Source organism: Vombatus ursinus, unplaced genomic scaffold (assembly GCF_900497805.2).
Source record: "Vombatus ursinus unplaced genomic scaffold, bare-nosed wombat genome assembly UNPS02009205.1, whole genome shotgun sequence".
Classification (NCBI taxonomy): Eukaryota; Metazoa; Chordata; class Mammalia; order Diprotodontia; family Vombatidae; genus Vombatus; species Vombatus ursinus.
Window position 1 is genome coordinate 57,589,489 of NW_020948983.1, and position 14,257 is coordinate 57,603,745.

At 39.0% G+C, this 14,257-nt stretch overlaps 1 protein-coding gene across 1 annotated transcript in view; it reads left to right on the forward strand.

Annotated features, from left to right (window-relative positions):
- Window positions 1-4,284: 4,284 nt before the first annotated feature.
- The window catches only part of IQCH (IQ motif containing H), a 257,567-nt gene continuing 247,594 nt past the window's right edge, over window positions 4,285-14,257 (forward strand). The window contains exon 1 of the mRNA XM_027851991.1: window positions 4,285-4,413. Coding sequence (XP_027707792.1) covers window positions 4,402-4,413 — 12 coding nt within the window. The 5' untranslated portion in view covers window positions 4,285-4,401. The remainder of the gene's footprint in view (window positions 4,414-14,257) is intronic.

Here is a 14,257-nt window from a genome sequence, read left to right on the forward strand (position 1 = left end):
GATCTTTATCACAAGGTTAACCAGTTGAACCAAAACTGTCCTCCAACCTTGAGTCCTTTGCCCTTTTGCTAATCTTCAACCCTAGGTCACCCCCACCAACCAATTTCTCTGCTCCTACTCCCAAGCTGCTAAACACTACTAGAGGAAGTCATGCAACCATGACAATTGACCCATTACAAATTCACGTTATATAGTTTCAACTGGGACCTCACTACTGCATGGAAATACCTTTGTTCTTCCTTGCTTTACTGTCTTACTCTGTACAGCAGTTATTCCAAACTTTCTCCACTTTTAAAGCCCCCAGTACCATCCTAAACCCAATCTCTTAACAGATAACCTCACCTCTTGCTTTATTAAGTAAATGAAGGCTATTCATTGTGAGTTTCTTTTCCTCTTTCATTCTCCATCTCAAAAACTCCTTTACTTCTTTACTTATTTTCTTCTGGGCTACCATCTCTGAGGAGAAGGGCAGTCCTTGATTCCATCCCCTACTGTCTCCTTTCTTACTTCCTGGCAAACATACTCATGTTTCTCCCATTCTTAAACAGTCTTCACTTAACCCTTCTATTCTTTTAAGTTATCATCTTATGTCATTCCTCCTTTTTACTTCCAGGTTCCTAGAAAGATTCATCTGTACTTGCCTCCTCCACCCACTCACTTTTCAACCCTTTACAATCTGGCTTCACCAACATACACAAAAATCAAGGTTTAATAATGATTTTAACTTCTAATTTTTTTTAGTAATCATCCTCTTTGCCCTCTCTGACACTATCCACTCTCCTATCTTCCTGTATACTCCTCACCTTATGAAACACTGGCTCTCTCTGATTCTCCTCCAATCTGTTTGACTACTTCCTCTGTCTCCTTTGTTAGGTCATCACCCACATACTAATCATATGTGTCCAACAATTATCTATCTTGGGCCTACGTTTTCTCCTGTCCCTATACTTTTTTTCTTGGTGATCTAATTCATTCCCTTGGGTTCATTTTTCATCTTTACATAGATGACTCCTAAATCTATATATCTTTTATCTCACTAGAATTATAGTCCCACACCTTCACGTGGCTGTCTTATAGTCCTTTTAAACTCAACATGTCCAAAATGAAACTCGTTATCTCCCCCAGCGCCTACCCCTTCTCCAAACTTCCTTATTTCTGTCAAGGAACTAAAGCAATACAACGCAAACCTTAGTTTACAATACAATACAACCTACCATGTTCTCAGTCCCCCATGTTCATCACCTTAGACACATCCTGAGTTTTCCATTTTTCTCATGTCCTAGATCCAATCATTTGACAAATCAAGGCTCAAGTCATTCTCCAAAATCTGTTCTCTTCTCACCATTCATACAGTATACAGCCACCATTCTGATTTAGACTCACATCATCATTTTCTCGTCTATTATAACAACCTCCAAAATAATCTTCCTAAGCCCTAGGTCCAATTGTGTCTACCGTACTCAAAAATCTTGAGTGGCTTTCTATCACCTCTAGAATAAAGTATAAATTCTTCAGTTCAACATTTAAAGTAACCTGGCTTCAATTTATCTTTTCATGTTTCTCCCCTACATGCTCCCTAGCCAAATTGTAGTACAAGCTAAGCTCTAAATTCAAATCGTTCTCCCACCTCCGTGCTTTCATTCAAACTATCCCCACACCCAGAATTCACTTTCTCCACAGAATCCTTTTCTTCCTTCACTGTTCAACTCTGGTACCATCATGTCTGTGAAGCCTTTCCCAATCATTTTTCCAGCTGATAAGGCTCTCTTCATTCTCAAATTACCTCATATTTACTCATCTGCTTACCCATTGTGTGACCCCAATAGTAAATTCCTTAAGCCAGGGACTATTTTGTTTTTGTCATTTTATTCCCAGTTCCTAGCATATGTTATCTTGCATATTATTGGAATTTCATAAATGTTTATTGAACTTAATTGAATTAATTTTGTTGTACAATGAACAAATCCCTTCTATTCTTCTATTTCAGTCAGTGGCTGTACTCAGTTGTTATGTGCCAGGAAGTTTTCAGAAGAATTCTAGCTTCTTGGGGTAACTAGGTGGTGCAGTGGATAGAGTACCGGCCCTGAAGTCAGGAGGACCTGAGTTCAAATCCAGCTTCAGACACTTAATACTCACTAGCTGTGTGACTCTGGGCAAGTCACTTCACCCCAATTGCCTAAAAAAAAAAAGAATCCTAGCTCCTTCCTTTCTCTTTTCTCCTTTTGCTGCTTTCTACTTTCCAGTTGCCTCTTCCTTGTGCCACTCTCTTGGATGGTATATAGATAAGCAAATGGTAGAGCATTAGGGTGATCAGACAAGAGAAGAAGATTGCTTAGCAAAGAAGATCAGGGGCATAAAACAGAGATACCTTGCCAATGCAATAAGAAAATAGTCTATAAATACCTGAAGAATGTACACTCCAAAGAGGAAATTATTTGTGCACAAAAAGAGGCATCTGAAAATGTCGGTATTAGGTATAACTTGCCTTGGCACTGTCTCATTGGATTTCTCAAATGTCTGCATAATAGAGACTGTAAATCCACCTGCAGCAGGAATGATTTGGCTAAAATAATCAAAAGATGCTAATACCTTCATTCTTGTTGCCTGCAAGCAGTGGTGTGCACAAGTGCCAGTCTGTGCATTGAAGTGTCACTTAAAAGCCGTTTTGTGCCGAGCACAAATGACCAGATGTGTCTCCAAGTCTGTGATGCCTGTGGGTTGAAGAGGCAAATTCAGATCTTCTGAATACTTGACATTGTAGGAGCACTAGGTAGTAATCAATGACATTAGTTGGATTTAATATGTGAATCAAGTAATCACCAATACATAAAAGGTAAATGTTTCAAAATGCCCTTAGGAACCCAGTTTGTAGGTTGTTGGTGTGACTGTTGCTGAAACAGGTGTTAGGTTCATAAATTTGCATAACAAAATGTTTTTATTGTGGCAGCAGCCCATACAATAATTAGTGCCATCTGTATTTATTCATTCGAAGTTTGGTTTCTGATATAAATGTGCAAAGTCACATGATATCCAATACCATTGGGCCTAATCCACTCCAAGATTGCGTGACACCAAAGAGGAGGTTGGCTACCTTTTCCAAGGAAGACACAAATCAAAGGAAGACATTAAAGAAGGAAAATATTTTGGCTTCTTTTATGGACTGTTTTCCTTTCTGACTCCATAAAAATAGGTCATTAAATATTCAACAGATGGCACTGGTTCTGCCAAGAAGTAAGAAGAAAAGATCCACTAAGAAAGGAAATGTAATGGGCCCCATCCATACATTTAAAACATACTTTGAAATGTATTATTATTTTCCTCTTGTTTTGTTCTGTTTGAGTGAGTTCCTGTGACACTTTTCCCTTTCCTCACTAGAAGCTTGATGCTTCTCACTTCTTAAACCAACCTTAGAGGATCCCAATCAGATAAGAAAGTTTGCACAAAATGGTTTATTTGGCAAATGACTGGTGAAGACACAGAAAATGAATGACAGAGGGCAGGTGGTACAAAGGAAAGAGCATTGATTTGAAGTCAGAAAACCTGAGTTTGACACTTGGCACGTGTGTAAAATTGAATAATCAATTAGCTTCTGACCTTTAGTTTCCCCATCTGTAAAAAGGAGGAAATAATATTTACACTGTCTGTTTCATGGTGTTGTCAAGAGAGTTCTTTGTAAACTTTAAAGCACTGTAAAAAAAAAATGTGAGTTATTATCTTAACAGGTTAATGGTCATTTAATCTTAAGTAATTCATAAATCATCTCTCCTTAGAATAGAGGCTCTGTGAGGACAGCGATTATTGCACTTTTGTCCCTTTATCCCCAGTGCATAGCGCAATGCCTTGTATGTAAAGAGAACTTAATAAATATTTGTCAAATAGATCTCTTGATTTTTCCAGTTTAAGTTTTGCAAATGACCAATTTTCTTATGGCCTCCAATCTACCATTTTAGGGGTAGTAACAACCTGCGGACAAGAGAAGCCATTTGGTAGAGACTAGGCAGCCAGGATAGGGAAGAAAAAATAAAGTTACTGGGGAATTTTCATTTTTCATAGTACTGAATGCTAGCAACAGGGCTAGAATTTCAACATTCATTCAAATTTGGTTGTAGGGCAACTATGGTTCTAAGCACCATTACACAAATACAGGCTATTTCATTTCGTCTACTGATTCAAGTTGCCTAAGATAAACCTTAAATACACATATACATGCATGTATGCACCTGAGGTGTCCTAACTGGAAAAAAAATTCTATTATTTCAGTATCTAGTATTTGGTGTTTCTCTCTGCCTCCAGGTTCAAGAAGACCTTTATCAACTAAAGAGAGAGCTACACTCTGCACATGATGGAAAAGAAGACCTTGTTGACATTCAGGCTCTTGAAACAGCTATTGAAAGAACCAAGATGGGGTTAAGAGTATGTAAATCTATATTTTGGATATGAATTTTAAAATCATAAAGACAGTCTCTTTGAAAAAAAGTTAAATAGAATTTTTGTATAATTTCAGGGCCCAATATGATACCAAAGCATACTAATCTGACTGATATCTTCCTTAGCCACTCATTAAGTCACCTTATGATATTTTATCATAAAAGTATAAGATAATGTACTAGCAATAATTTCTATAAAAAGTATCTTAAGGGTAATCTGAGAAAAATTTAGAAAATAAACACTATGTTATTAAAAATGAAAAACATATATATACATAGGCTATGCTTTGGTCTAGAGACCTATGATTTCACTGGCAAAGGGAATCAGGAGGAAACTCTCTCTACTTGTGCAGATTCGCTCCATTTTGCAACTTTTGGTCTTAGGGAGTTGGTTGCCTGGAGCCTCAAGAAATAGGACTCAAACCCAGACCTTCCTGAAGCTGAGGTCAACTTTTTCTCTACCACACCACAGATACCTAGATAATAATACAAGAAAATATGTATATGAAATAATAAATAGGAAAAGTAGAACCCCAAGCAGTCTGTATATAGTTATTACAAATATGCAGAAATGTTCGTTTGTAAGCACCTCTGTACACGCTAACAAAGACTGGAGTAGGGAGTGTCACTTTTTTTTAATGCAAAAGTTATTGTTTTAAAAATCAATTTAAAAATTTTATGAAAAAAGAGCTATAATAAAAATTAAGTCAAAAAAGTTTTGCTCTAATGTGGACTAATCATACCAGATCTGTAAATCCTGTCTAAACATATCCTGCTATTTGTTAAAACTAATTATGCTGTGAAATTTAATGATCTAACTGTCCCACTTAGTAGATACATGATGAAAATCAAACAATGACAGAACTCTGGTAGAGATGCTAAAAACAAAATTGAAGTAGAAATAGTTGTCATCTTGGCTTTGGGTTTTTTCCTAGTTTCCTATATATTAATGAAAACCATAAAGACGGTGGTTCTAGAACAGTGATTCCGTTATCTGTTGGGGTCCATAGTTAATGCTCCATTCTTAAGCTCCTAGACAAGATGTTCTTAATCTTTGTTTTTTTTTTTTTGATGCCTTTCATCCTATTGGCAGTCTGGTGAAGCGTATGAACTCCTCAGAATAATAGTTTTTAATGTATGAAATAAAAATGTAAGATTACAAAGGAAATCAATTATACTGTTATTTTTTAAAACACACACATTTTTTAAAATCCCAGGTTAAGAATCCCTTCCCTAGACCATCCTTTCAGGATGAAACTAAGTCCTTGATATCCTTTTAAGTGATTTATACAAATCACAAAAAGCAGGGCAGTGCCATCTTGTCCATAAAAACAGTACAGGTCAAAACCTAAATTTTCCAATATATAGCTGAATTATTCAACAACCAATAAATATCTTTCCCATTCCTTTTCTAACCACTTGAGCTCATTTCCTTGACTAGCTTCAGTGACCTCTTCTCCTGCCTGCCCCCCCCATTACTGACTTTGTCTCAGAGACACTTTCTTCCCTTCTTGGAATGCCAATGAACAATGGAAATAATTATTCCAATCCCCAAATTTTACAACTAAGGAAACCGAGGCCCAGGGAAGTAGAGTGACCTGCTTAAGGTCACATAGATAATTGGTAGAGTCAGGACTTGAATCTAGGTAGTTTTAGTCTAATCCCAGTTTTCCACACCCCATCTAATATATATTTCCCAGAGTCATCTGAAGAAAAAAATCTCTTTTCAGTGACCATATTGCTGTTAGGTCAAAACATCCTGACCTCATTATTCTTGTAGACATTCCACTGCCCTCCACTATGAATTCCTAGGCCTCCAATAGGAATTTAGGCAACCCAGTTCCTTGAGACCTCCCCACAAGGATGAGCCAAACTCAGGGATCCTGCCCCAGTTTATCTGGAGAATATTTCACCGCTCTTCAACTTATGCTCAGAACTTTTAAAAAGTAAAACAAAGTAGTCTCTGACAGTAGAGAACCACTGAAACTTGCTCATCTTGGAACACTTTCATATATCATCTCCAAATCCAATCCAGACACACTTTTCTTTACCACAGCCTTGAAACTGCTGGTACAAAGCTATGGAATATCTGAATGCTTCTTACCACCCTGTCTGCTTCATGACTTGTTCTATTTTTAAGCTATCTGGTCCTTAGTTTAAATTCCCCTTATGAAAGACATCTCCTCCTGATTGATAAACCTTTACTTGATTGATAAACCAGTATACGCTCCCTTATGGTGCTGACACACCTATTTCAGCTAGGTCTCTTCAGTACTTCTGCTACTACTGTATCTTGAACATTGACCTAGCAAATCTTCACATGGATCTCAGCTACCATCTTGGTCTTACCAATCAGTCAGATACCAATCATCATGAACTGTTGACTCTCAGGCCTCCAAGGGAATGGAACCAATGAGCACTAGTAATTGGGGACAATCAACAGAATCAATGGATACCCTTCCCCTCAACACCCAGAAAAAAACTAGCAAGTTATGATCAGGAAAAGAAAACCAGAGGTTATGGAAAATCATGCTAAAGAAACATCTAAACACTGAATCCAAAGGATAAGGAGATAACAAAACCAGGGACTCAGCAAAGGGCCTATCAGAGGCAGAGCGTTAAAATGTGGAACAGTAGATGTCAGCAAAAAATGGCTGGTCACATTTAATGTTCCTGTGCCAGGCAGTGTTCTTAGCAAGTTATTCATGACCTCTTCTCTTTCTGTTGTGTCAGTATTGCTGTGGGTCAGTATGTCTAATGTCCTTATTCCTATTTCCTCTTTTTAACATCACTGGAAACACTATTCATCCTTGGGATTCAAGGTCATGGCTTGATAGGATAGCACCAATGAAAGGCCTCTACCAAAGCCATAGAACTGACATCGTGAATGAGTTCCCATGTCTTCTTTTCAGGACTAAAAGCTAACTGAAATATTAGGCACTGGAAATAGCCTTATCACCTCTGTGAGTATGGTATCTCTTGGACCTTCTTAATCTTCTAGGATCTCTGAGGGTAGGTAAGGATTCATTGGATGTTATCCAACAACTGGCATTTATTAAGCACTTAGTATGTTCCAGGCACTGTGTAGTTCAGGGTTGAGCTAAGCCTATCACAGCAAGAACTGGGGAAACCAGGAAACATGTGTGGGTCTCCTAAATGATCTATTAAAAAATGTCCAGCAAAAAGGTAAGCATGGTGTAGTGAAGTAGAATATTCCTAGCTATCTAGGCCCCCGAACTCACTCAGGGCACCAGTTTTCAGGAAGGACTATTTGTGAGTGGTTATGAAAGAATTGCCAGGGCTGATACCCAACACCTAAAGATTCCCTGAAAGTATGAGAGCAGTCAGATTCTTGTTTGTACACCACTTTGGCTGCCCACAATATGTATTCCAAATTGGCTAAGAAAGAATTCATCCAAGTAGTCACTGAGTGGATTGTGGTATTTAAGATAAATAAAGTGAAAACCCAGAGATGGAACTCATAGTTCATAGAAAAGGATCTGTTTAGATGAATGAATTTGTGTAATTAAAAACAGATTTTTTTTTCCAATGGTCAGCAGAATGATAGTAGGGTTAAATACTATGAAAAAATGGGATCTTTATCTGTGGTGCCATGAATAGTGCAGTCCAAAAATAAAATTGGGGTCCTAGCTGGAGGTGATTTACTAGGAAAAGCCAAAGAACCAGAAAATGACAGACAGGAATAGGTGAGTTGGTGACTTCTGGAGCAGTGGAAGGTTCACTTTGGAGAAGAAAGTTAGACATTTTGCTCAGAGTATTGTATGATAGGTATCTGAATGACATCATGCCTCTGTAGCAGGGTCACATCTGTAATTGATGTCCACTATTATTTCCAACTAGGAACTATGGATAGTTGATAAGGGCTTGCAACAAAATTCCTGGCTTTCCCACAAAGGATGTTCATAATATAACTCATAACACTATAGAGAAGACATTGATTCCTATTTCTGGGCAACAGATGTCTAGTGACCATACTGGGTATTTAAAATAAAGAGTTAGAGACTGGGCCTGATTTAGGCTGGTCCAGTGCTTCAAGTTTAGAATTAGAATGAAATTTGACACTCCAAGACCACCTAACAGGAAACAAAAGGAAGTTTCCTTAGTAATCGAATGGGCTCAGCAAGGATATAGCATTGAATCACTTGACTACAACTTCCATGCTTCTATATTGGCCATGCTGGTATGCTGGCCAAGCCTAAGGGAGAGCAAATCCTGCTTCTTCACAAGCTATTGAATTTAAGTCAGAAGGAAGCTATGCTAATGATCCAAGTCTTGGACTCCAAGACATAGTTTCCTCAGCTAGTTAGGACCCAATATCTCTTAAGAAAAAACATACCCTTCATGACAGATATTGTTCCTACCACAACATGCCTACATGGTCCATTTCTAAGCTATCATGGTGGAAATGGAGTGTTCTTCTCATCAAACCAGGGGAATATGCAGGCACATGGGCATCATGCTATTTTGGTTGTCAGACAGCTAGGTGTAGGTATAAGTACCTTCTACCAGCCACTGATGGATCAGTTTTAGTATGTCTGGTTGAAGTTGAGTAGTAGCAAAACTCAAGGTCTGCATGAGGACCTGTTGGGGTGCCTGATGTGACAGGCACACAAATTCTGGCTTTCTCAAAAGCACACCAACCCATATACTATGGTTTCGTTGTACACAAGTGATGATAAAATTAAATCTCCTTTAAAAATGTCCATTAGGAGGATAATAGCACGGTGCAATGAAGCAAGAATTTGTCATGGAGTCAGAAGACCTAGGTTCACATCCCAACTCTGCTATTCATTAAGTATGCAATCTTGGAAAAATCACTTCTGTTTCTGTAGGTCTGAATCAATCAAAATGTGGACTGAGTTAAATTAATTCTTAACATTGTTGACTACCCCATCTACCTCTGGTCTCCAAGAGAAAGCCCAGACATATTTCTAGCCTCTTGCACAGTGCCTGGCACATAGTAGGCATAATAAATGCTAATTTTTGTTGTTGAACAGATCAGAATATATAACCTGGAGATAAAATGGTCATAGATAAAAGGGTCACAATATGGGGAGGGGAGTCCCATCCTCCAACATAGGCATCTACCTTATAAAAATTCATATAGATTCCTTATCAGTTTATCATGTGCCCTAGAAAATCTGTCTTCTCCTCGTGAAATGAGCACTTTTCCATCTTGGCTGATATCTAGCACTGGTTTAGATGCTGGAAGAAAAGCCTGGACTGTTTTGCCATGCTAGGCAAGATACTAAGTGTGGATGGGGATGTCATTAAGATAGACCAATAGCTCTCAGTGCAAAAAGTCTTGAAAGAAGTTTTCTTTCTTTTTTTTTTGATAATTTATTTATTTTTAGTTTTCAACATGCACTTCCACAAGATTGTGAGTTTTAAATTTTCTCCCCCTCCCACTCTTCTTCCCTCGCCCCACCCAAGATGGCATGCATTCTGATATAGACTCTACTTATACATTCACATTAAGCATATTTTCCCATTAGTCATGCTGTAAAGAATCATTAGAACTAATGGGAGGACCCACAAGAATGTAGCAATAAAACAAAACAACAAAGGAAAAGGAGGGTAAGTAGCATGTTTCCATCTGCATTCAGACTCCATGATTCTTTCTCTGGATGTGGATAGCAATTTCCATTGTGAGTCTTTTGGAATTGTCTTGGATTCTTGCATTGTTGTGAAGAGCCAAGTCTATCAAAGTCAGTCATCACACAGTATGGCTGTTGCTATGTACAATGTTCTCCTGGTTCTGCTCATTTCACTCTGCATCAGTTCATGTAAGTCTTTCCAGGTTTTTTTTTTAAGTCTGCCTGCTCATCATTTCTTACAGCACAATAGTATTCCATTACATTCATATACCACAACTTGTTCAGCCATTCCCCAGTTGATGGGCATTCCTTCAATTTCCAATTCTTTGCCACCACTAAAGAGCTGCTATAAATATTTTTGTACATATGGGTCCTTTTCACATTTTTATGATCTCTTTGGGTTATAGCTCTAGAAGTGCTATTACTGGGTCAAAGGGTATGCACAATTTTATAGCCCTTTGGGCATAGTTCCAAATTGTTCTCCAAAATGGTTGGATCATTTCACAACTCCACCAACAATGCATTAATGTTCCAATTTTCCCATATCTTCTCTCTCTTTTTTTTGTTTTTTTGTTTTTGTTTTTTTGTCAAGGCAATTGGGGTTAAGTGACTTACCCAGGATCACACAGCTAGTAAGTGTCAAGTGTCTGATCTGAGACCTGGTTTGAACTCAGGTCCTCCTGACTCCAGGGCTGGTGCTCAATCTACTGCACCACCTAACTGCCCCCCACATCTTCTCCAACATGTATCATTGTCCTGTTTTGTCATATTAGCCAATCTGATAGGGGTGATGTGGTACCTCAGAGTTATTTTGATTTGCATTTCTCTAATCAATAGTGATTTAGAACATTTTTTCATATGACTATAGATAGCTTTAGTTTTTTCCTCTGAAAATTGCCTGTTCACATCCTTTGACCATTTATCAATTGGGGAATGACTTGTATTCTTGTAAATTTGATTCAGTTCTCTATATATTTTAGAAATGAAGCCTTTATCAGAGATACTGGTTGTAAAAATTCTTTGAAAGAAGTTTGCAAAGGTTTGCCTGGGAGAATGTTGGAGGGGCTACCACAGCTACAGTCGTAAACAAAGGCTGGGGTATTGGAATATTTCTGGGTGACTCAGGCAGGTTGATATCTACGTGTATCCAGGATAATTGATCATGGAGGGGCATAACAAAACCCTCCAGAGCTAACTAAGGCAGTATTATTCCATAGTAGGTGACATATTAGGGTCTGGTAAAAGGAGCTGGAAGAGTCTATTATGGTCTCTTACCCCTGTGGGAGGCAGTGAATCTGGAAACTGGTCATTTTAAATTGAAGTATGGGCACAGGATCCTGGAGCACTTAGAAAAACCTCAAACTGTTCAATCAGAGTTATCAAATTATAGCCATTTTGCTGAGCTTCCTGGCCGTGTGCTTCTAATTGCTTATTGATTGATTGATTGATGATATGGAATGAAGGCCTGTTGAATTCTACTCAGAGTTGCTGAATTTGGATTTCCTATCAACTAACTAAAAGATGACCCCTGGGCCATGTTACACATACTGACTTGGCTGTTGTAAAGAATCCATCAGTGAGTTTTGGGAGATGTTTGAGGACCTTCCGTGGAAGAGGGCTGCTTACTGGCAGATCTGGATTCTAAAATAGCATGGCCATAAATAGTACAGCAGAAACCAGGCATCATCAGGGGCACCCTGCTCCCATTATCTGTTTCACCCCTACTCCAGTCCTGGGCCATCCTAGAATCCATCCAAGGATGCTTGACTGCTCACACAGCTTGATTGAGATTGGAGTCACCAACTCTTTTCATTCTGGAGAGATGAAGGACCACCAAAGGAGGACCACCAAAGACTTATAGACCTTTTAGCATGGTGGTCTGACCTACTCAGGTAGTCGAAGGACTTCTGGGCTTTGCACCTGCCCCATTGTTGAAATCTTAGGGCTTCTGGGTCTCTCCATCCACCCTGCCCATGAACTTCCTTTTATGTTTTTTCTTTTCCAATTAGAGTGTGAGCTCTTTGAGAGCAAGGAGTGTCTCATTTTGTATCTCCATAGCTCAGCACAATGTTTGACACATAGTCAGTGCTTAATAAGTGCTCATTTATTCAGAGACTAATCCTATATTATACGAGTTCATTCAAGTGATATGCTTAGCACCTAGCCTGTAATGAGTGTACCTACTAGTATAGATCTAGAAAAACCCCAATGAACCTGTCAGGGCCATGTATACCCAAAATAGAAGCAACTGTGTTCTAGGGACTACACATCAAGGGTCAACTGAACTCCTAGCCTGGGCACCAATCCTTGAAATTCTCTTCTCTCATGTCCCATTGGCTAGCCCTAGGGACTTCTTCATGCCTTCTTTGCAGCCAGAATAACTAGGAGTAGTACAACAGCCCCTTCTTCAGATAGAGAATGTTTTCTTGGCACAAAATTTCTTCCACATTGTGGCCTGGACAGACCCTAAGGAAGGAACTGCTCTCGTCCTCATGCCCTGGCTAACAAACAAGCCCTGCACCAGATCTAGCCCTCATCTAGTACATGCATGTTCCTGTTAGGGCCAAAGTTGGCTCCATTATTGTTGAGGCTAAAGACTTCAACCCTTAAGACTGGCCATATCACTCACAAGATTCCAAACTCAAATATGAAAAGTGACTGCTCCTATTGGTATGGTGAGTCTTTTTTTTTTTTAAAAAAGCAAAGTACATTGAAATGGATTCATTATTCCTAGAAGATGATCTTCGAGTCTGAATTCTCCTGCCTTCAGCCCACTTGAACTGCTGCCATCACTTGCCCATAGGGAATCTGTCATAGCCTTGACTATCAGATACCACGACTTACAGGACATATTCAGGCCTTCCAGAGAGAAGGTACCCTACTCTCTTTATATACTTTCACAACTGTGCCAGTGAGCTAAGGCCCAAAGACAAGACCCAGGTACTCTGAGAATTTCTCAATATCAACCTTAGGTAGGAGTTTATTCAGACATTCTTCTCTTCCCACTGGAAATTCATGCTATTAATAAAGAAGCACAGGATAATAAAACTATAGCTAGAAGGAACTCCAGAGGCCACCTAGCCTATGCCCCTCATTCTGTAGATGAGGAAGATGAGGCCTAATAAAGAAGAAAAAGTGGGAGGCTCAGGCTTTATAATAATTTTCAAGGACTTAACGCCATCACTACTCACATCTAGTATTTCCTTTTGTTGGCACTTAATTTGTTGGGCCAGCTTCGTCAGTTTGGATCTCTGGGGATCACATAATGTGGTCCATATAGGGAATGACAATAAGTAGAAGATTGCCATATGACTGAAGTATGAGCATTATGGTCCTTCCCTTAGGTCTTTGTGATATGCACATTGTGCTCCAGAATTCATACATGAAATATATATCATATATTACGATATAGTGGAAAGAGGACTGGATTGGGACTGTGTTCAAATCTCAACCTTTTGGCCTTGGGCAAACCAGTTGCTAACCACTTTGAACCTTAGATTCCTTAATCTGTAAAATGAGGAGAATTACACAGGACATCTAAAATCCTTCCAATTCTCTTAATTTATGAAACTATAATTTTCTGGGACCTGCAAGACTAGAGAACCATTGTGTAATTGAAAAACATAGTATTCTATTCATATGTCCTTGACCAGAACATTGCACATTTGAAAAGTCTTGGCCTACTTCTGGCACCAGCAATTCTATGCGAAACTGGAGAAGGACTTTTTCAAACTTGCAGAAAGCTGAGTTCCATATGTGCCATATGTGCCATAGCACATCATCCCCCCAGAGGGCGTTTAGATGGACCCAAACAAAATTAACAATACCATGCTATGACTGACTATAGTATAAACAAATTCCCTTCCATAATATACAGTTCCTATGCAGGTAGATTCATTATAGGCTGCTCCCACCCTTAAGCAACATAGGTTCTTCTGACTGATCTTCAGGGCCAACAACTTTGGTGGGTGAAATGGCTTGAACTTCTGGTGTGAAACACAGCCCCACCTGTCTAATCCATCTCTGCCTATCCATTCCTTTTCCTATGTCACCTGTCTTGGCTTAAATTTCTTCATATCAACCTCCCTCCTTGTTCTACCACATACTACCCAATCTTGATCAGACTAGGAAACCCTTCCTGTGCCATCCACAGGACACTGACTCTTACTCTTAGAGTACCTGTCACTCAATGCAAGCAATGCGGACAGATGC